Source organism: Filicampus tigris, chromosome 15, assembly GCF_054856515.1.
Source record: "Filicampus tigris isolate MCC_2025a chromosome 15, RoL_Ftig_1.0, whole genome shotgun sequence".
In the NCBI taxonomy this organism is placed as follows: domain Eukaryota; kingdom Metazoa; phylum Chordata; class Actinopteri; order Syngnathiformes; family Syngnathidae; genus Filicampus; species Filicampus tigris.
The window spans coordinates 3,102,330-3,126,515 of NC_141231.1; the positions used below are offsets into that span (position 1 = coordinate 3,102,330).

The following is a 24,186-nucleotide window of genomic DNA, read 5'->3' on the forward strand; positions in this document are numbered from 1 at the left end:
AGGTATGAAAAAGCCAAATGAAGACTTTTTAAGACATTTTTTTTAAAAATTCTCCCATTCATTAAATATGACCATTACAAGTGGTTGATGTGGGTTGAATATATTATCACAATATATTAAATGTACAGTATTTTTAGAATAATTTGGTATAGATTACTACAGTAAAAATCAGAGGTAAGCATTTTACAAAAGTTCATTTTTTGTGACGAACAGAATTGTACTGACTGTAATTGTCAATCCGTCAGTTATGGTCTGTCAGGAATTCCCCCCAAAAGACTTCAGAAAACGTGCGTCCGCCGGCGCCAGTGACAGACTGACGGACAGAGACAGACGCAGTTTGTGACAATTATACTGACAGATGAAACTTACTTCCTTTATTTGTAAGTCTGTCATTTTTAAAAGGTGTCATATCATTTGACAATTGTCAGCAAAACGGGCATCCGTCAGTGAAGGTAAAAAACAATAGTGTTACTAATATGCGATTGCAGCATTAATTATATTCACAACAATAATAATAATAAGAAAAATAGTGTTTTTCAAAACACTTTACAAAACACTGATAACAACAAATCAGTAAGAAGGCAGGTGAGCGTAAAGTGTGGAAGGCATGCTCCATGCCACTGTTGCTCTACCACAGAGAAGCAGTGGAACTGCAAACAAGTTCACAGAGGGAATCATGAAGGACTTAATGGGGGAGAATTTGCTCCATAACTGACTTCCAGTGGCCAAGCCCTAGGAGCCGCACAAGATATTTCACAGCAGCGCCACAAATTACGGCAGAAAGGGCCCAGTGCTGGAGGTGGACGGCAAACGTGACTGATGAATGGTAAACAGGGCTCACCACAGCGTGGCAGATTATCAGAGCTAACCTGCTAGCCTCGAAAGGCGGCAGTAGTCCCAGCCAGCAAGAGTTAACCACACCAAAACAGATAAGAGTCTGTCCGGGTTCCGCCTATAATTCCAAGATATCTACTTATATACAACATATTACATATAACAATATTTTTGGCAATGTTATAAAAGCCCATGGCAGTGTTAATTAAGAGCATGTGGAGTTCTCTTGCTTGGCTTGGAAAGTTGTAGAATTATTGATTCAGCGTGGCAACACAAAATTATGTGTATCTGGTATTTTCTCAGAATTGCACTTGCCAAGATCCCGCCTAGAGCTTATCACCTGATTGAAAGCTTTGATCTGCCACATCCTTCTCATTACTGCTGAAAAGGTGGAGGAAAAGAGTGACACGTGGTGGGTTCAATTTATGGGATACCGAGGAGAGACCGCATTTATCATTTAGGTCCCAAAGTTTGGAAAACCATCACTGACAATAACATATTCACCTTGGAATTAAATGTTAATCACCATCAGAATGTATTGATTCAGGGATAGTCCATCAGCCCATCTATCTATCTTCCATACCACTTATCCTGTAAAGGGGAGCTGGAGTCTATGCTCTGACTTTGGGTGAAATGCAGACCACACACTCACATTGTCAGAGAGCCCATTGAACCCATACTGCCTGAAAGGACTTACTGATTAAAACTATTTTGGAATAAAATGCATGCTTTTTTTGTTGTTTGCAGTTTTTTTCAAGACATCAATATTCCCCTCTTCTTTCTCCCTTTATCTCTTCTCATGTATTTGTGGATTTCATTTTAATTAACTGTAGCATTTACGCTCTCTCCCTCACTGCCCTTTTCTTTCAAGCAAGTTATTAATACTGACAAAAGCATCTGTATATTCCGCCAAAATTTTTACGACTGACAAAACCTGTCTGTTTTTTTCCCCCTAAATCTTTACGACTGACAGATTTTGTGATGTTTCATGGTGAAAACTCAAAGGCTCTACAGTCCACCCTAACACTCAGATTCCTAAAATGCTGCAGGCTGCTCAGTCCCTCAGGTAACAAAGCTTAAAAGCCTGGATGTGAAAGCATTCAGCTGGAGCTCCAACTGTCAGAGGTTACCATTTAACATCAGCGGGGGACTTGCCAATGTCACCCAGAGGGTTTTTACTAAACGTTCAGAGCTGCTGTGTGCAGCAGAGCTGTAATGAAGGGATATAAGTACCGTCTCTGACAAACCGTTAGTATACAACACTTACACTATCAGTTCTTTCTGTCAGCAGCTTTCAGGCACACAGAGTTCATACACTTTCAAGAGTCAACTACTTTTTTGAGCCAGCCAAAGTCATTAAAACAAGAGCGATAGTGGTACCTAAAGACTGTTTTCATAGTATGGTACAGTACTATTACCAGGGTACAGGAACCGTGCCCAACCGCAAATAGTGAAAAAAATGCAGGTCAAGAGGTTGGGGACAACTGATTTAAAATAAATAAATAAATACATAAAACATACGATCCACTGCAATGTAATTTAGAGAACATTTGTTGTGCAGCCCTCAAAAGCCAAAGACTATTTTATGAAAACAAATGAATAACATTACTACTCTTATAAACATTTACATTACATATCGCCGCTGTCTGGCAGAAAGTCAAATTCATTTTTTTCACAAATCAACAATAATGGTCCGGCCCTACTTTATCTGTAATTTTTATGCAATTCTGGCCAATTTAAAGCGGTGAAAATAGTAAATACATAAATATAAACACAAATACACTGCCACTCTTGAACACAAACTTATGTTTGGTAAGTGTGTGTTTTTTTGCATACGTGTGGCAAAACTATTTTCATTTCCTCAGTCTGCGGAAGATGCGTGGCGTAAATGTCACCTCTATTTAACATCTAGGTGTTTGTTTGTTTGTTTTTTTAAGAAAGTAATGAGTGAAAATAGTAAGGTTCGCTGGATTAAGTAAGCTTGTTTGTTTAATATGATCGATGTGATGCTTCGCTGCGGAAGGACCCTTGATCGCGTGTCACGAAGGTACTCTCTGTTTCATTTTAATATTCTCTTAATAGTTGGGGTTAGTTGGCTCATTGTTTTATTTATTGCTTCACTCATCGCTTCAGACGAAAGTCGTTTTGTTAAATTGTTGTCGCCTAGGGCAGACGTTTTCTTTTGTGACGTTTTCAAAGGCTTTTTGCACAATGGGGGCTTCACATGATCAAGGACTTTGAAGTACTCGGCTGCCACCGTCTTCATGTTTGTACTCTCTCAATCAATGCCAGAGTTAAATTAGCATTTAAATGTATTTTTTAGGTAGTATTATGTTGACGTGAATCTGCAATAGCAATATAAGGTATAATGCAACTTGAATGAAGTGGGGCCTGCGAACTCAAACAAGCTGGCGTTTTTTTTTTACCCCCTGTAAAGTTGTCATTTTGACACTACCAGGATTCCACCCGACAGTGACAATATATAATATGTATATTAATCATCTTACATTTATAGGCCATTCCAGACACTTTTTAATTTGCCTGCTATTTTTCTTTGCAATGCTGGATGTGCTCCACTTAAACACGGTTCCAGCCAGTCTTGTGTGAAAAGTGAAATCCATCACCCAAGCACTTAATTCTGGTATCTCACGATTACATGTCAATTTTAGGATTATTTTAGCAATTAGCATGACTTCTGAAATGTTGCTTATTTGCCGCTGTGGAGGTGATGAGTGCTCACTATGGAGTGACTCTGCAACGTATTTAACAGCAGCAGTAGCCATCTGAAGCTCATTGCTAGCTAGCCGGCGAGGCTTAAGTAACACCAAGCTTGCCTCGACCGCCAACTACCCGTAAAAGTGATGTGGGTGACGCGCATGCGTCCAGCCTAGTGAAGCTTTTTGGGACGTCTCGGCGGTTGATTCCCAGTTTTATTATTATGTTTTTGTGGTGAGGTGTAAAATGCTAATTTTGCTTCGTAACTGCAACCACTTATTTTTCAAGCCTTGTTATCTATCTATCCGTCTGTCTGTCTGTTTAAAAATGATACACTGGCTACAATCTGTTCAAAGTGTTAAATTAAAGGTGAGGACTGTCAAGGCTGGCACCAAATCCTTGGATATTTTTTTTCAATATGCAGGTCACAAAGTTTGTATACCTCTGCCGAAACCACTGCCCACCAACTTCAAACCAGGAAGGTGTAACCATTGATACTAAAACTTTGATTACCTTTTCATTTGCAGTCTGCATTTACTTAGCGCCCAATTAATTGAAGCTGTTAAGTTCTCCTCATGGATCACAGCTATAGCACAAGCCTCTTTTTATTGCTCTTTTGAACAAAGATGGTGGAAAGTCAGCATTAAAATAGGCCCCAGGGTGAAATCATCTGAGCACAGTATTGATAGCTCTGCTCTTGGCAAATTAAGACAACAGATTTAGTTTTATCTGGGGTAACATAAGCATTATCTTGTTTTCTTTACCTCAATGGCAAAGTAAAAGTGCAATACCTACAATTCTGTGCTTGTACAGACATAGGTTTTGAGGCTATTTTCATTCTGCTTATTGAGAGTGAAAATGGAAAATTTGCGGTCATAATGGCTCGATGTCAGAGGGAACATCAGTCAGGGGTTACTAATGATGGCGCCTGGTTCACTATTTGTTTATTCTGTGCTCAAGAGGTCAGAGCTACGTGTGGGCCAATCAAGTTCTTCCCCAAACTTATCCAATCATGCCTTAATGGAGGTTGCTTTTGCACTGAGGCACAGGCTTGCTGAAAAAAAGAGCCCTTCCTCAAACTGTTCCTACAAAGGCACAGCATTTTCAACATGTTCTGGAAGGATGATCACTCAAAAAGACATATTGTGCACTTTTTTCCACAATTTAATTTTCACTTCCTTGGCAATCCCTGTCTTTTGTGGAAGGGTGAGAGCTTATCAATTTACAAGAGCTGTCCCCTGACTGTTTGAACTGATTTTGCCATCCCTCCAAAGGGCAGTGACGACTGCAATACTTTATTTGCAGAAAACTCTTCAGATATAGCTCCAATCATCATCCTATGTTGTACATTGCATTTCCCACAATACATGTACCACACGTGACAAACAATATGGACGAAATGTGTGATAAAAAATGTTAAGAATTAAAAATTAAACTGAACAAAATTAATAAATAAATAAAAATAAATGCAGAATGTTTCATTGGTCCTCAATTTTCATGAGCTGAACCTAAAGCGATAAGACTTTTTCTCTACTATTTCTATAAAATACTGACCACAAAATGACCTTATGCTGAAATAATCAATCCAAGAGAGGGCTTTATGTTAGAAAACCGGTCAATATCTGGTATGACCACAAAGGCCACTCCAAACTGCACAGTTTTACTGTTTTGGGGGCATGAGAGGTAAATTAGTCAGTATCTCGTGTGACCAACATTTTCTTCATGCAGTGCAAGAAATCTAATTTGTGTAGACTTTATCAGCCATTCATCCATGAATATCACCCAATGTTCCAGTATGATAATGCATTCCCCTAACTTGCACAAATCTGTACAAAATTCCTGGAAACTGAACACGTAGTTCTTGCATGGCCACCACACTTGTAGACATTTTACCCATTGAGCATTGTTGGGATTTTGTGGATGGGTGCATACGACAGCTCTAGTATCTGCCAAGATCCCACAATTTCCAATAGAACAAGTGTTAATTTCATCACATTTATTTATGCAATGTGTACTGGCCATCGTCTTGGTGACCCAACACAGCTCTGGTGCTAATGTTGGAAGATGGATTTTTAAAAAAAATATCTGACCCATCAGAATTAGGGCCATAACGAGTTGGTGTTCAGTGGTTTTCGTAACAAAATACAGGCAATACGTAACATTTGGCAGCTCTGCTAACACAGATTTAGACAGATTTGTGTGCTATTTGAGTGAACTGTGCCTTTTGTTTACATAGAAAAGAGTTTTGATTTTTTTTAGTTGAGCAAAAAAAGCAAAAACTTTATGAAAGATGGAAGCAAAAACAAATGCGTTTGTATTTTTGTTCGGTGTAAAGTCTATGTGTTTATGGGATGCATAGTAAAAGCCCTGGCTGGAAGTTACAGATGTATAGAACCAAAGACAAGTGGAATCAAGAAAAATAAAGCAGTCTTACCTTTCAATGCCATCTTGGGAGTAATAAACGCCATAAGTCTGTATAGATCCTCCAGTGTCCTCTGGGGGCCGCCAGCTGAGTCGAACAAATCGGCTGGACACTAGGACAGGGACCAGGTCGCGAGGGGCAGAGGGGAGGGCAACGCCTGGGCTGGGGGACACTGGTGGGGGATCAGAGGAGGAGGAGTAAGTCAAAGGGGTGCCAGAAGGAGCAGGCGGAGCAGGAGGTGGGCGGGGAGGAGGAGGTGTGTGGACAGGTCTATATTGAGTGGGTGTGGCTTCTGTGAACAGTTCATCCAGGGTAGAAGGAGGGACAAGATGCGGGAAGGACGAGGAGAGGACCACAGCAGGAAATGGAGGAGAGGAGCAGCAAGGAGGTGGCAAAGCAAAGTAAACACAAAAGGATAAAATAACGGGTGAGAGGAACAGATCAGGAACATAAAAGACATGGAAGAGACAAGAAGGAAGAAAAAGGAGGAAGAAGAATAATGGTAAAGAAGATCCCAGACAAGAAAAATAGTGGCAGAGATTCTTATATAAATACAATGGTTAGTTAGAAGATATTAAACATTTTAAAGTAAACACACATATAATAGATTCAACCTAAATGATTGTCTGTAAAAGGGGCATCTCATATACTTTGGATGCCTAAGACTTAACGGTTAACGTAAAAGACAAAAATGACACATTTATAATCATGGCTGGACCTTCATTGCAAGTCTTTAACCCATTAAGGCCAGGAGTGCATAACCACATTTCTACCACTAGAGCCGGGAGCGCTGTTGCGTCTTTCTACCCTTAAAGCCAGGAGAGCATACGTCATTTTCTTTTTTTAAATCCAATTATCGGTCTCTTAGCCAATGAAATGCACCAGAATATACACATGACAGTGTTGTGAGCGTGCGGAGGGTGTTCTGGAATTCTTTCGAGTCATAATGGCGGACGCCGTCGAGGGAGCTCTGGAATGAGTAATGGCAGTGATATAAACGATATAAACGACGCGCTTGTGGATTTTGAACCAGTAGAAACAGTCGAACGTGAAGTATGGTTAAAATATATGTCTGTAGACGATGACAATATTGACAGCTTTGTAACAAAATAGAGGATGGTAATTACCACTCATTTTTTTTTAATTAAAATTAGTTCTTTCCTTGCACTGACACAGTAAAAATAAATAAACTCGGGCTTGTTTAATGTGTCTAAGCTCTCAAATTATTTTGAAATTATGTTTCTATCTGCTACAGAGGCTGAGATATTAATTATTTTGTTCATGTTTAATTTCTGGGAAGCGACAGGTTAGCACGTCCGCCTCACAGTTCAGAGGTCGTGGGTTCGATCCCGGCTCCGGCCTCCCTGTGTGGAGTTTGCATGTTCTCCCCGTGCCTGCGTGGGTTTTCTCTGGGTACTCCGGTTTCCTCCCACATTCCAAAAACATGCATGGCAGGTTAATTGATCACTCTAAATTGGACCTAGGTGTGATTGTGAGTGCGGATGTTTGTCTCTGTGTGCCCTGCGATTGGATGGCAACCAATTCAGGGTGTCCCCCGCCTACTGCCCAAAGACAGCTGGGATAGGCTCCAGCACGCCTCGCGGTATCGATAATGGATGGATGGATGGATGAATTTCTGGGCAAACCTTTTTTTTCCCAGGTTTTCGAGGGTATTTCCAAAGACTACCTTAGGTTTTGCGCAGTTGTTGAGACAGCCGCTTTAGGCCTTAATGGGTTAATATCCAAACAGTCCATTATCCATATCTGATGACACTGTACTTACATTTAGCATGTGCACATATTATGAAATGAATGGAAAAAAGTACACACTGGAAAACCAACTCAAGTGACAACATTGAGCAGCATCTTTTTATGCATAGCTTGCTATTCACTTCTGCAGTATATCCAGTACATCTATCATCCGAACTTAATACATAATATATTAACACGTAATGTAAAAATAGATAAAAAAAAACACATCCAAAAAAGCTACTGGTTATCTGTGTGGAGAAGCAGGAAATTATTGGTTATCGGTATCAGTGGAAAAAAAAAAATGTTATCGTGGATCCCTATTTGTTGTATTACTCAACTAACTTCTTAATTGCTTGTGTAGTGATTCCCCACCAATTCACAGTTTGCTTCTCACAAATTCACCTATGTGTTTTTCATCCCCACGGAACCTTATCTTCAACTACACCGTAAAACCTGGATTTTGCTTGTACTAAAATTTTTAACGGTCCGCTGATAGTGTAGTGGTACACACGCCTGAGTTGTGTGCGGGCAGCGTGGGATCGATTCCCGCTCAGTGACAGTGTCTATGTGTGCCCTGCGACTGGCTGGCGACCAGTTCGGGGTGTAGTCTGCCTTCGCCCATTGACGGCTGGGATAGGCTCCAGCAACTCCCCGCGACCCTATATAGGATAAGCGGTTTGGAAGATGACATGACATGACATGACATAAAATTTTTAACAGTGATTATTCATTGTTTTTGCAAACAAATATTCACACTGCTAAATCATGTTAGTGGGTTCTAATATTTTATCGTAAATTTACAGTACAATGATCATGTAAAGCAGGGACAATATTATCTTGTGTTTTTCCACCGCTTCCACAGGTGCATGTCTGATGAGCCAGCGCATTTTGTTCTAGCTAGCTAGCTAGGTAGCTATCTATGACTTTAAAGTGTCGTGTTGTTTTTCCATATGTGCCCTTTGACACACACAATGGAGACCAGACCAGACTTTGCTTCATGCCCAAATCAAGCCAACTGGGATAGGGTCCAGCTTTCCTGTGACCCAAATGAGGACAAGCGATACAGAAAATAGATGGACGGGTAATTGTTTGAGGAAGCACAACACACACACGTAAACCAAATGAAGTATTTAAAGACAAAACTGACATTAAACATCCCAGGGACTGCAAATCTCTTCTGCATCATTAACCGATTGAAATCCAATTTTCTACTAGGATCAAAGTACTTGAAAATGTTGCCTAATTTCATCTGTACATGACACTTCAAAGCACACACACTAGGATGAGTGGACTAAGGCAGTATCAGAAGAGAAAGTAAGACAAAGTCTTGAAAGTGACAGGAAAAAATGATGCTATGGGAGAGAAGCTGTTTGGGGTCTTCGGGCATAAGTAAAAAAGACAAATTCATTCCTAAATAGCTTGATAATAGGACTCAACAAGTACGTACAGGAGTGATGAGGGAGAATGAATGTTAACACAGCTCCTCACACGTCACTGTGAGAGGAGACTATAGGGTGTGAAGGGTGGATTTGTTCCTGCTCTGCGAACCGGCCAGAAAGCCAAGGAGGCTCCGAGTAGCAAGCAAAGTGTCTCGGCCAGGAATGGATGAGTAAGCAAAATAATAGTCAGCCACAACACAGCAATAGCATGGAAAAAAGTCTCAATGAATGTTAACACAACACTGCAGTCTGTCTGAATACAAATTAGACACATGCGCCCACCAACCCTAACACAAACAGACACACACGCACACAAATAACCTCCTGTTTTCCCATCAATATGTTGACTTTCTACAAGCTACTCTGCATTTATATTGTTTCTGCTGCATGTGCGATCTTTAGGGGAGTTTGGTTTCCACTGAGGGGTTGAGGCTGCCAAAAAGTGTTACAGTGTTTCCATTTTTTTTGTTACTTAAGAAAAACAATGCACTGAATTGATACAACCTTTGCAAGAACGGAAAAAAAAGAATACCATTATAATAAACATTGTATTCTCAAAATACACAGTGAAGCTCAGCTGGCAAATGACTGTGCTATGACTATGCAGGCTATGCACTTTGAGTTTTTTTTATCCATCCATCCATCCATTATCTCCCGCTTATCCGAAGTCGGGTCGCGGAGGCAGCAGCTTCAGCAGGGAAGCCCAGACTTCCCTCTCCCCAGCAACATCCTCCAGCTCTTCCGGAAGGATCCCAAGGCGTTCCCAGGCAAGCCGGGAGACATAGTCTCTCCAGCGTGTTCTGGGTCGTCCTCGGGGTCTCCTGCCGGTGGGACATGCCCGGAACACCTCACCAGGGAGGCGTCCAGGAGGCATCCTAATCAGATGCCCGAGCCACCTCAACTGGCTCCTCTCGACGCGGAGGAGCAGCGGCTCGACTCTGAGTCCCTCCCGGATGGCCGAACTTCTCACCCTATCTCTAAGGGAGAGCCCAGACACCCTGCGAAGGAAACCCATTTCGGCCGCTTGTATCCGAGATCTTGTTCTTTCGGTCATGACCCACAGCTCATGACCATAGGTGAGAGTAGGAACGTAGATCGACCGGTAAATTGAGAGCTTCGCCTTTCGGCTAAGCTCCTTCTTCACCACGACAGACCGATACAGGGTCCGCATCACAGCAGACGCTGCACCGATCCGCCTGTCGATCTCCCGTTCCATCTTACCCTCACTCGTGAACAAGACCCCAAGATACTTGAACTCCTCCACTTGGGGCAGAATCTCATCCCCGACCTGGAGAGGGCACGCCACCCTTTTCCGACTGAGGACCATGGTCTCAGATTTGGAGGTGCTGATCTTCATTCCGACCGTTTCACACTCGGCTGCGAACCGCTCCAGCGAGAGTTGGAGATCGCGGTTTGAAGAAGCCAACAGTACTACATCATCTGCAAAAAGCAGAGATGCAATACTGAGGCCACCAAACCGGACCCCCTCGACACCTCGGCTGCGCCTAGAAATTCTGTCCATAAAGGTTATGAACAGAATCGGGTTTTTTTTATTTTTCATATTTTTTATTTGATAAACAACGAAACCGGGAATTCTGTGAGTATATCAAATGTAGCCATAAACAATCTGATCTTCACAATCAGTACACATGATTTTTCACATTTAAAGAAAGTTCACATATTTCTAACATACTGTAAACCATATTTCAATGGCTTTAATTATCCACTTTGCATCAGCCTACCTATTGTTCTCTATCAGTTATCTCAAAAATATGTATCTATTCTGATGTTTTACACTACTGATTTATCTGTGGTTGCGAAAATAAATTGAAACGATTGTTTTTGCATTCCCATGTAAACTCTAAATGATTGTCAATTAATATTACCCATGTATCACTTCCTCATCTGGTGTGTGGTTGTCTTTGTTAACCTTTATTTATGCAGAAGAGGCTGCTGTGCTTGCTCACTCTCCAACTTCACCCTGCTTCAAAATTCATTCTTCTCTTTTTCTCCCTGCACTCAATTTCAGGGCTCATTTCAGCCAGCTGCCGTTAAAACCCCACACACTAACCACAAACATGCACACGCACGCACACACCTAAACTCTGGTTAAATTCCGCTAACATATTTATTCCCGTAAATCTTCACCACCGTGGGTGACTGAATACCATCTCAGTACAGTGAGTGTGTGTGCGTGTGTGTGTGCGTGTGCATAGATCGAAGTTAAATGGATGTAAAACTAAAACATTTCCATAGCCTGGAGGTTGTTGGTCTGCACTTATACATATGCTGTTTACTTTCAGCATTCGCTTAGTTTTTTATTTGGAATTACTGTTTGTTTTTTGTTTTTATCAAATCCCCAAAACACACAAAATAAAAGTACAAAACAAAAAAATAGACTTTCCATTGTTTTTAATAAATGTATGTAGAGTAATTATACGGTTGTACTTACTGTTGGAAAGCATTCAAACAGTGTTTCGTTTTAGCTATTATAAGCAAAAACGAAAACTGTCCTTTTAAAGTCCTATGTAAAACTATGAAAATCAAAAGACACTATACCAGGGATATTTAGAGAGATTCTTCAAATATCAAAATAAACATTTTGAAGCAATTGCACAGCTCAGCAAGAAATGGCTGCGCATCAATCAACTCAGTGTCACGATACCATCAATATCAAAAATTACTTTCTGAAGTGTAACATTTTTTTTTACAGTTCAACAGTTTAAATTCTTCTAAATGATAAGATTAATTTACAACAAAATCCATACTAAATTTAGTTCGACTGCCAAATCCAACTCCTCCATCACAGAGCTACATAACAATACCCATCCTCCTTCTTGTTTTTTAATTTGCTTCCCTGTGTATGTTTTCAAGTCACTGATGGTGCAGCGATACATTTACCTGACTTTGACGCAAGCCGTGTGGGTTCAGTTAGCCACTCGGTGACATTGTGAAAATGAGTGTGAATGGTTGTCTGCCTCTATGTGCCCTGTAATTGGCTGGTGACTCATTTAGGGTGTAGTCTGTCTTTAGCACAGCTATGATTGGCTCCAGCTCCCTGCAACCGTGAACAGGATAAGCAGTATAGAAAATGAATGGATGGCATACTGTATGGTTTTGCTCATTTGTTCATTTACCCTAAGAGAAGTGTGTTATTTTGTGGGTAGCAAAAGGGTTTTTAGGTCTTTGTGTCAATTATTTCAAATAAAAGCTCTGGGCTTCACTGAAGCATTCAGCATAGTAATTCCAGGTATTTTCCGGGCAAGCATAGCGCCATTGTGCATTGGGTTGCCTGATTCTATGACTCTGAAAGCAGGAATTGTAGGCTGCATCTCGAACTAGGGGACCATCATCACCCTGTAATGATCCAAGCTCTCAGTGCACCGATTACCTTTATGTGTTGGTACAGTGAGCTCATTTTTCTTTATTTTTCGCTCTAGGTAGTTAGGTATGTCGATAAAATTGGGCTTGGCATAAAAAGATGACTACATGACAAGACAGATTTCATCCGACCAAAAGTATTGGAACATGTGACAGACCGTTGTGTTTTGTGGCCCAGGTGTTACATTATTTGTTCAAACAATAAATAATACTGAATGTCTACAATCCGTGTATCATTTGTCCTTTCCATTTTCAATTGGCAATCACAATATGAAAAATAAATTAATTATGTTGTTTTGTGTTTTTAAATAAAGCACTTAAAAAGGAAACGTCTCCCCATTTTCAATATTTCAATGTTTTGGCTAAGCTCAAAAATACATACTACCGGACTGAGTTTGAATTTGGTATTTAATTTGTGATGTTTACGTGACCGGAGGTTTGCATTTATAAGGCTTGTTAGCTGCCATCTCTACAATCTGTCTGAGCCACGACCACTATCCATCAAATGATCAATCAACCATATGACATCAAGGACAAACGTATTTGAAACGTTATCGTAATTGTCTACATGCATTATATCTTATACGGAAAACATTGTATGCTTTTGCTTTAGTCAGAACCAGTTAGTGAACATGTTGCTTCTGCCCAGTCCGCTTACACCATTCTGAGTGTTTTTCTGAGGCCACACTCCACATACAAAGTTTTTCACACAGGAAAAAGTATTAACCTAGCCTTGATCTTTTTTTCACATTTTGCCAATTTACCACAAACCTACCTGTTCTTTATTATTAGGTGTGTGCATCTCTCCACAAAAGCCAATTTCATACGGTTTTCGATATGTTAGGTGCAAAACGATTCAAGGACAGTTCGATTTGAAAGTTGAACGATTCGGTTAGGTTTGACTCAGTGAGATTACAATTCAATTCGATATGGTAAGGCTCAATTTGATAGTGTATGCTGCAATTACTTTTTTGTTTTTATTTTACTCACATTTGAATGAATTTGTCAGTACTGTAAATGTGCCAATTCCTTCTAAGAAATACTATAACTCTCCAATAAAAGACAATTCAATACGTATTTCGATACATTTCAAAGTGGAACGATTCGGTACAATTTGATGCACTTTTAGATAAAAAAAATTTTAAAAACGGTTTTCCGGTTCAAACCAGTTTTTATTACACCCCTAATTATTATTATTATTATTATTTACTTTTTACTAACACAAAATAGCATATAATTGTGAAGTACAACATAAACAATATGGTTTTTCCAAACTTTTGGCAAACAAAAATCTAAAAAAAAGGGTCGTGTGCATTTGTATTTATTTTTTCTTTGCAAAATTGTTCAAGTTCAGCCAGATTGAATGGAGAGCGTCTGTGAACAGCAATTTTCAAGTCTTGTCATAGAAGCTCAACGGGATTTAAATCGGAACTTTAACTGGGCCATTCTAACACATGAATATTCTTAGAGCTTAACCATTCCATTGCAGCTCTGGCTTTATGTTTAAGGTCATTATCTTGCTGGAAGATAAATCTCTTTTTACAGCCTCTGACAGGTTTTGTTCCAGGATTGCCCTGCATTTAGCTCCATTCATCTTCCCATCAACTCTGATCAGCTACCGTATCCTTGCTGCAGAAAAACAACCCCACAAGATGACGCTGCCTCCACCTTGTTTCACTTTGGGGATGGTGTGTTGAGGGTGATGAGCAGTGTTCGTTTTCCACCACACATAGCACTTTGTATTTAGGCCAAATACTCCAGCTTGGGTGCATATGTAGAATGTAGTTAAACAATAAAAAGGTGGAGACTGGTGGACATTAGCTGACAAACTGAAGCGGCAGCGGGCAGTGAAATGACGATAAGTACTGTTTATTTTCTCTTGTTTCTGTTCTATTTTAATCAGAAAAGTTTCTGCCGTGTTAAAAGGCACTGTTAGGAAAGAATCTGTTCAGGTACAACAATGTACATTTACAGATCAAAATTGTTCTGTAAATGCAGCAAATATCAATGTTTTCAACATAAATAGGTGCGGCTTGTATAAAGGTGTGGCTTATATGGGTTTTTTTTCATTATTTTTAAAAAATAGAGTGGGTGCGGCTTATATAACATACATGTATACTTTTTAGGAGAAATTCACACCCAAATCAGACAGCAAATTAATTTATAAGTAGTGAAGCACAGGTCTGTTGATGTGTGTTTTGTTTCAGAAAATGAGCTTGTTAACGCTTCTCCAGTCAACTGTATATTTACATACAATACCAGTGCATACATAAATGGGGGTCGTTTTTATAACATTGTTTTCTGTAATTGGAACTTTTTTTAATACAAAGGAACAGAAACTGCTGCCAACACTCCAGTCATCATGAAATGGCATGGTGCCCTGTCATTTAATTGGACAATCTTAACATTCCACACCGAATGTCACCTCCAATAAGTACCGGTAAGTAAATTGCAGTTTGTGTTTGTCTGGAAGCAATGCCTCAAGCATGTTTTCTTTTCTAATTTTGCTAAAATTGCAAAGCATTTTCCTGTAACTTTGCAACCAATAATGTATGAATCATATCAACAAATATGTTGTTTTTGTGCAGGAGGTAATTATTTATAAAGGCACACTATTTGGTCCAGATCCAAATTAGGAGTGTTTAGTTTTGGCAGAGGTTTGCACTCTACTTACTGAGTGCCAATCTCGCAAAATACTTTTTCCTTGTCTAAAAGCTGCATCCATAAACATCACATCTCTAAATTTTATGCATGCATTAATCCTTTTAAATCCTCTCAATTGGTACTGACTGCATTATGTTAAAGGTGGTGTTGCAGTTTAATTATGTTGCTATGACAACCTTCTACACAATGTAAGGTTATTATGTGCAGTGGAATTCTGGCAGAGTTGATACTGTCTGAGTTACATTAATATGGTACCTTAATGTTCACATAAATCAAAGTGATTCACAATGTCTCGAGAGTGCTCATTCACCCGTTTATACTCATATTCACACACTGCTGGTGTTAGCTCATCATGAGCAATTAGGAGCTCACTGCCCTAGTCAAATAGCCATGACATCCTGTTAAATGCCGTGTTCAACTGCGCTATTGAACATGTACGGGAAAGAAACCACATGAAAAGTCGCTGCAAAATAACAAAAATGTTTATTGGTTCATCTGTTTGGTAGTTAGCAAGCTACTTCCTGGTTCATGGAGGTTGAAATGTACCATTCACTGAAGCAAGAAGTGTACAGAAATGATTGTCGATTTTTGTTTGCTGTCAGGTTTTCTTGATTGGTTTAATTGGAAATGTGCGTTACAGAAAAAGTTCAGTTGACAGTTGAGTTGAGAGCATATTATTGTCTATTCATCCATTTTGGATACCGATTTTGAGTGTCACTGGCGATCTCAGCTGACTGATGAGCCAGTAACAACTGGATAGATTATTTTCTTTTGTTTTCTTTTTTCAAACATTCCTTAATTTTCTTTAAAGGAGAAGTCAACACAAACTTTTTTTTTTCAATAATATTTTCTATGCAGGCCCACTAGTTGAAACACTGCATTCTTAATATTGCATTTGTGTAATATGAGTTAAGCAGCAAAAACTACCCATTTTTTGCCATCTCAGGGGGCGGCCATTTTGTCATGAAGAAGTGACAAAAAGGCAGCCCCCAGAGATGGCTAAAAATGGGTGGATTAACTTTTGTCCCACAAACGCAATATTTATTAGAATGCCGTGTTTAACTTAGTGGGCCTGCATTGAACATAGTCTTGTATGTTATGTTTGGGTTGACTTCCCTTTAAAAGTTTAAAAACCATCTTAGTTCACACAGCGTAAAGAAACACCTGAAATCCTTGTAACTATTTTACCAAGCATATGCACCAAGAGCTGGTCCTCCTGGTCTTATCCGAAAGTACGTTTGTATTAGGGATGTTCCGATCAGCTTTTATGACACCGATACCGATCATGCATGAGTGAGATCGGCCGATAACGATACCGATTCCAATCACGTGGAATACCTGTATATTTTTCCATTTATTTATGGTGACTGTTATTATGCAATATTATCTGAAAAAAAACAGCCTTATTATTGCCGTAATTTTGACAAAAATCTATTTATATTTTCAAAAGCATGAAGAAATACAAAACCATTGCTGGCACAATAAAATTGCTCAGTCACAAAGATAATTTGAAAAAACTGCTTTTAGTAAGACAGTTTTTAACAGATCAAAAGAATCAGCAGTCTCAAAAGACTTAATTATGCAAAAAGTCAAATAAATAACATGCCACCTAAATATTGCATGGTTCAGAATATAATCAAAGTAGAAAAAAATAGTCACATGCAGGCTTCACTCGAATAAACTATTCAATGAGTTCCTAAACTGAAACGACTGAGGAACTTGATTTCTTGTCTTGTGAAAAGACAAACTATCTTGTGCATTTGTCAACGAGAAAAAAGTAACACATCGTGCATAACACATTTTGGAATACATATGCCACGTTCGAACATTGTCATTAAAAGCAGTACGCGAGCGAAAAACTCCCTTGTTAGACTCATCATCGACTCAGGACTGACATCTGAGCTCCATTTAACACTTGTAAAACTTAAACAGGATAATAGGCCTTCTTTTACGAAGCTTTCGATGCGACAATACACTCTCTGGTGGAGTTACGCCTGTGAAGTATTTGCGTCCCGGTAGCACGTAGCTAGCGAGGCTCGAAGTGGGCGAGCAGACGGCGGAATCCGGTGTCTTCCACCACCGAGAATGGTTGGTCATCAAGTCCGATAAATTAAATTATTTTCCTGGTTATTTGCATTGCCTTTTGCCTGTCGCGCTGATATGGGTTGGTCAGCATGGGCTGCGTTAGCTGCCGTTTCATTGTTGCTACTGCTTCAATGCAGTGAGCCTCGTAAACTCACCATAGTCTTCCAATTGCTTGTTCTTCAAAAGTCGTATTAAGTTGGTTGTGTTGAAACTTGTGGCCACGCTCCCCCCCGCGAGGTATCTTTTCATGGCATATATTACAAGACGCAAACTACACACACCGCATGAGCTGCGGGTGATTGGATTCTTTGATCGGCAATAAAATGCTTTGATCGAATATGCCGATCAGGTCATTTTTCACGAAAATCGGACGATCATTATCGGTGCCCGATCGATCGGAGCATCTCTAGTTTGTATTACTCTACTCATCATAAATATGGGCTGACAATTTTAAGTAGTATATTAACTAAGGTTATGCATCTCTCCACAGAGGATGATTCGATACGGTTTTCAATATGTTAGTTGTGAAACGATTCAAGGAAAGTGAAAATTTGAAAGTGGAATGATTCGGTTCGGCTTCACGCAGTGTGATTGCGATTCAATTCCATATAGTATGGACATATTGTTAGTGGTTTATCATTTTCAAAGCATTCATCATGATTAAAATAGCAAAAGTGATTTACTTATACATCACTTTGCTACTTTCAAACCACTCAAAGCACAAAAGCAGTTGTGAGGACAGGACCAGCAAGGCCTCCTGTCCAATCAGATTCCAGCCTCTAAGTGCTGCCAAGACAATATAATCTGCCCAGGGCGTTCAAAATCACTAGTGCTGGCCAATGAAACTTGCACTTTAAAAATTGAACTTTTATTTAAGATAATAAAATGTCATATATGTCCTCCCATGGCCAGCAATGGCCCTCAATGATTTCAGCATTTTCCGCCTTCTGTTTGGTTGGTCAGAACAAAACGTATTAATGCAAAGCTTAACGGAATCTTCCCACATTAATAGCCCTAACAATCACAATCCCTGGTGAGTATGATGTATTATGTTGGTTATTTTCCAAGTTTATGTCATATTACAAGATAAATACTGATTCTGAGTTGCACCAGATGATATTTGTGGCACAGATGCATATAATTGTGTATTGCGTAATTGTGTGTCTATAATTTTGATGGGACAGTGGTAGTATTAAGAGTGAGTTAAGTCAGGCAAGTCCACACTGAAGACCCATGTATCAAATAAGGCTTATGGTGTCCCTGCATTCATCAATTGACCCTCTGATGAATGACAATGTCAGATCCAAGTTGTTTCATAACAAAAGAATAAGCAAAATAAAAAGAATCAATTTGCAGTGCATTTGTACAGAGTGTTATGTATTTTTTGGGGTCAACACCGTTGCTTTTTCCTTTTTCTCTAAGCACATTTCTAAGAGTAGGGCTCATTGTGAACTACAGTAGTCAGTCAATAACTTTGTCATGCATACACAAACACTCAACATGCTGTCTTCCTCCCCATGATGAGTGATGGAAGGGAATGAAGGCAAGGTGTTTCATCACAAAGGAGATCAATGTTGTAAGTGACAACACGCACACACAGCATGGTGAAACATTTAGGATGAGGCAGTGAGGTACAAACCTCCAACCTCTACCTGATTGATTTTCGAGGACGCAAATTCACGCACGTATACACACACCATATGGATGACCTTCTATTTTCTACAATCGATATATAAAAAGGCAACGCAGAAACATCAGTCCCATGAAATGAGGGGGATGAAAATTTGCTTTCATCCAATGCTTTCCTATTTGGTGTCTTCTGCAGTACATGAATGATTGGAATTTAATGGTAGAGCGAAGAGGCCTTGTCTAATAAGAAATGAAGAGAACGACGGATCACATTAAATGACTAATTATGATTGTCAAGTAAGCACTGTTTTAAAGATTGCCATTTATTACATATTGCTCATGATTTTTCTGAATATGCAGAGCTGCTCAGAGCAAGGGTAGATCTATTCGAGTGGGTCAGAGTAATGCGTACTACCAAAAAATCATGAAAAATCATAAACCTTAGCATATTGAACTGTATGCTGTGATATAGCAGTTTGTTATTATTATTACACTTATTTGCTTGGCGGATTGGTTTAAGCGTTACTTGAAAGTCGTAGAATGTCAAAGTGGCCCCTGCATCCTTCATTTTTTCTGTATGCGACCTTCTTATGAAAAGGTTTTGACACTCCTGACTTGAAAGCATCAATTGTGGCTATAAACAAAAAAAAAATACACATTGGGTTTTTGTTTTGCAAAGCTAGACACACCTTTCATCAAAATTCTCATTTTATTTTTTTTCTTTGCATTAAATACAAATGTAAATGCGGCCCCAAATCCCAAAAGAGCAAAAATAAATTTAAATTGCAGGCTAGAAAGAGCTTAGGTTGAATTATTGGCTCACTGCCTAGTGAAAAAACAAAATTGTGGTCATTATATTTGGCAATAAATAAAAGGGGTTTGCTGTTAGTAAACACTTGGGGCCGTATTTTCGAAGACAGTGCGTGCGTGAGCGCATCTTAGTTTTCGTGCAGCTGCAAGCCTCCTTTAGCGTATTTGGGAATTTGGCAGAGCCACTGTGTCATGCTAAGCGTTCCAATGGACTACGGCCTTTTCTTTTACACGACCCCAGTGCACTGTATTATTGTGTATTCTGTACTATTGTCACCTTTAATATATTTTTAAAAGCAACCATGCTCCCATGCTGCATGGAGAAGCTTATCCATGCTTTTAGCATGAGTAGACTTGATTTTATATATATATATATATATATATATATATATATAATGTGTGTGTGTGTGTATGTCATTGAATATTACAGCAGGAACCATATGGATCTGATACATGGGGCAGAATGCAGCAAGTTCATCATTATTTTGTTTTTGTTTTACTGTGACCTTATGTTTTAGCGGGGATTGGAAAGTTAGCATGTGCCATCTGACCTTCAACTCCTCATACTTCTGAAGCCATGTAGTGTTTTATTTTCAAGGACAGGCCTTAATATCGTAGCTAGTAGCGCTACTGGAAATACTGTAGCAGACAGCAGCAAAGAACCGACTGTGGAGGTGTGATTGTCCACTTTCACGCTCTAAAGACATTTTCTGTGTGTATTTTATTTTGTTCTACTTGCATTCTACATGTATTCTGTGCTATTCTGATGTACCGTATCTGTGAAGGTGAAAGGAAAGTAGAACTCAGTCTGACTCTCTAGCCGTATCAAACAGGTGTTATAAAGTGGAATTTCATTAAATCTGTAGTCTCCGGGTGCTTTGAAGCAGTTTGTGTGTATCGTCGGGTGACTGCGGATTGAAACGACACTCAGCAGGCAGTGAGCGTCCTTGTCAAGATGGCTGAGAAGCATTTGTGCTTTTCATTCTGTGAATTTTTTTTTTGACAATTTTTCCATTTTTTTGGGAACGTTACGATCTTTTCCAACGCGATGGGATTTATCTTAATAAGCAGGGGATCAAATTACTGACTGCCCACATTGTCCAAAGTGTGGGTCACGGGGCGCCACGTTCTCACAACAAGGGCTAGGGCTGTGCAATTAATCGAAATTCAATTACGATTTCGGTTATTACACTCCACGATTACAAAATTGGCATAATCGTAAAAAAATTATTAATAATACTAATTTTGAGTTGTTTTGAATCATGCGCACAGGAGTTACTCCGCCGCGCCGCCCTCTCCAAGCTACCTAGCTAGCCAGCCAGCCAGCCCGCACCCCGCAAGTCACAGTGCACATGCTCCTACTCGAGATCAATTAATGAAGTCGACATACAACGCACAGCGTAAAGAAGTAAACCAGGGGAAATATATAAAATACCTCCTGGAAGGCTGGCCCTCTTGGTTCAGTGAACTTGGCATGGGTGTGCATTTCAAGGAGCTAACAGTAATAGCACTTGAAGAAACGTTCATACAGAATGTGGACCTGAAAGGGAAACGGCTCCTGAACTACATCAGCACTGTGTACATGTGTACATGAGCAAAAGCAGGAAGTTCCTGCAGAGTGCAACAAGGGTGAAAATGTTGAGAGGTGCTGAGCGAAGCGGCTGCTCCGAAGATGTAAAAGAAATGGTCCTGCTGCTGATGGCCAATTTTGAAGAAAATGAAGCGATGATGCTTTCTAATGTGGAGGACACCTGTTCGGCACGGGAAGTCCAGATGGACAAGCTCCCTTTGACCCCTACCATCATTGTCTGTGGTAAGTTAACACTTTGTTGGTCTGTTTTCTTTTCATGTATGGATGAATTCTTGGTGCTTGTTTTTGTTGTGAACTATATCCTGTGTTTATGTGTCTGAGTCTGTCTGACTGTCCGAGCCCAGAAAAGTTTCAGGCGCATAACCATTTGTTTAATTTGTGTGTGATTTGTGTGGTATTGTATTTTTTTTTAAGTTGCTGTATACCACAGGTCACTGTTCTATTCCCATTTCTGGTAAAAGTCAAACAAAAACTCACGTCAGTTTAAATGTCATCATCATCATTGATAATCATCAAGTATAGAAGCGGTATCTGTGTCCCATTCATTTTTCTTTAGGTGGTTTAGTTTTAACAGTAAATGTTACGGATGAAAATCTTGGTTAGACATTGTCAGTTTGACTGTGTATGTACATATTTGCCAGTAACACTCATTTAATGAAGACAGTCGTCAAATAACTCAATGATAGTAAGTAGATGTTTATTTCATGACAAAACATTGTAATTAATACTACAAATTATATATATTATATTATATTCAGTAAAATTACAGACTTTTAATGAGGCTTTTACAGTTTGATAATGTGTTGTGTCTGGTTTTCTTTCTGCGTAATTGAATGGGATTAGATGTAAAATAAGCAACCGCTGCATGCAAATTATACGGGAAAATGGCTTGATTAAAAGGCATCGTTGTATTAATTTAGCTGAAAAATGATGTTGAATTTACCAGTTTATCATGTCAATTTTTGTAGAGGATTACAGTTTTGTACTGTAAAATTTACAGGTTATTCTGTAATCTGTCTGCTGTATTTTTTACAGTATTATTCTGGCAACCGCAGATGCCGTTTTTTGGGGGGTTTTTTTACAGTGTATTTAGGATATCTTGTCAACCTCTGAGCAAGCCAGTGTCTCTCATTATCACTGCAGGATTAGCTCTATTTAATATTAGGTCACTTGTTAACAAAGCACTATTGATTAATGACATCATTATATCTTATGATCTTGACTTAATTGTCCTCAGCGAAACATGGCTAACAGAAGGTTGCCAATGAATGAGGAAACACCAATAAATTTTAGTTTCCTGAACAAATGTCACAGTGTCAAAAAAGGCGGCGGAGTTGCTGCCATTTTTAAAACATCATTTCAGTGTAAAGAAATGGTATTGGGTGATTTTAATTCATTTGAATATCTCAGTTTTTTTGTGAAAGGTGATCCAAAGATTATTGTTGTAATCATTTATAGACCTCCAAGACAAAAAGGCAAGTTTATGGAGGAATTTGAAGAAATGCTGTCAGCAATCTGTACTGACTATGACTACCCGGCCATAGCTGGTGACTTTAACATTCATGTTGACAACAATTTGGATAAAAATACTTTATACTATAAGAACTAAGAACTTTATACTATACTTGATACGTTTGGTCTCTTACAACATAAAAATACATACTCAAGGTCACGTTCTTGATCTCATTATCTCGAAAGGTGTTGACATCTCATCAGTTGATGTTAAAGATCTGGCTATTTCAGATCATTTCTGTGTGTTCTTTGAAGTACAAATAATCCCAAAAGTTCAGTCAACCATTGTGTCTACTAATAAAAGATATACGAACGAGAACACAAGCGATATGTTTTTGAAAATGATGGCTGCCTCAACACCTGTGAATGCGGTGACTGTTGATGAACTTCTGGATAAATTTACCTGGAAAATCTCAAATGTCCTGGATGCTGTGGCTCCTCTCAAAACTAAGACCATTTCATGGCGAACTAAAACACCTTGGAGGTGCACTACGAGTGTAATGACTTCGAAATCAAAGTGCAGGAAAGCGGAGCGTAAGTGGAGAAGAACTAAACTCCAAGTTCACTTTGACCCGTACAGACAATGTATTTGTAATTCTAACAACGAGTTGGTAATAGCGAGACACCAACACTTTTCTGAAATCATTATAAAGAACCTAAACAATACACACACTATATTTGCTGTAGTCGACAAACTCACAAATCCCCCAAATCAAATAGCGCCAGAACTCCTCTCAACAGATAAATGCAATGAATTTGCCTGCTTCTTTGATGATAAAATACAATCCATCAGGTCAAACATCATTACAAAACAGCTAAAATCCAAATTGATGCAGCACTTAAAATCACCCAGTAATTTGGTTACTATGACAGAATTTGATACAGTGGATAAAAAAAAAAAAAAAAAAACTCAAAAACAGATTTGATTCAACAGCTGAAACCATCAGCAAGCTGCATTGACCCATTACAGTCTGACTTTTGTGAACTATTGTGAACTCTGTTCTAACTGAATTGCAGCCAATAATCAACTGCTCACTTCAGTCAGGCAAGTTTCCTAAACCCCTAAAAATAGCTGTAGTCAAGCCCCTTCTAAAAAAGAGAATGCTGGATGACTCCCTGTTAGTAAATTATAGACCCATCTCAAACCTTCCTTTCTTATCAAAGATTGTTGAAAAAGTGGTTTTTAATCAACTCAGCAAATTCTTGACCTCGAACGGAGTTTTTGATCAATTCCAATCAGGATTCCGACCTCATCACAGTACAGAAACAGGTCTTATCAAAGTAGTAAATGACATAAGATTGAACACTGACGCAGAGAAGGTGTCGGTGCTAGTCTTATTGGATCTCAGTGC

At 39.3% G+C, this 24,186-nt stretch overlaps 1 protein-coding gene across 2 annotated transcripts in view; it reads right to left on the bottom strand.

Annotated features, from left to right (window-relative positions):
• Window positions 1-24,186, bottom strand: part of dcc (DCC netrin 1 receptor) — a 368,958-nt gene that overhangs the window by 171,477 nt on the left and 173,295 nt on the right. The window contains exon 8 of one of the 2 annotated variants that reach the window (XM_086054077.1): window positions 5,984-6,143. In XM_086054077.1, the coding sequence (XP_085910203.1) occupies window positions 5,984-6,143 (160 nt within the window). Of the gene's footprint in view, window positions 1-5,983; window positions 6,264-24,186 lie in introns of both variants that reach the window. The other variant, XM_086054076.1, reaches the window with a different exon arrangement.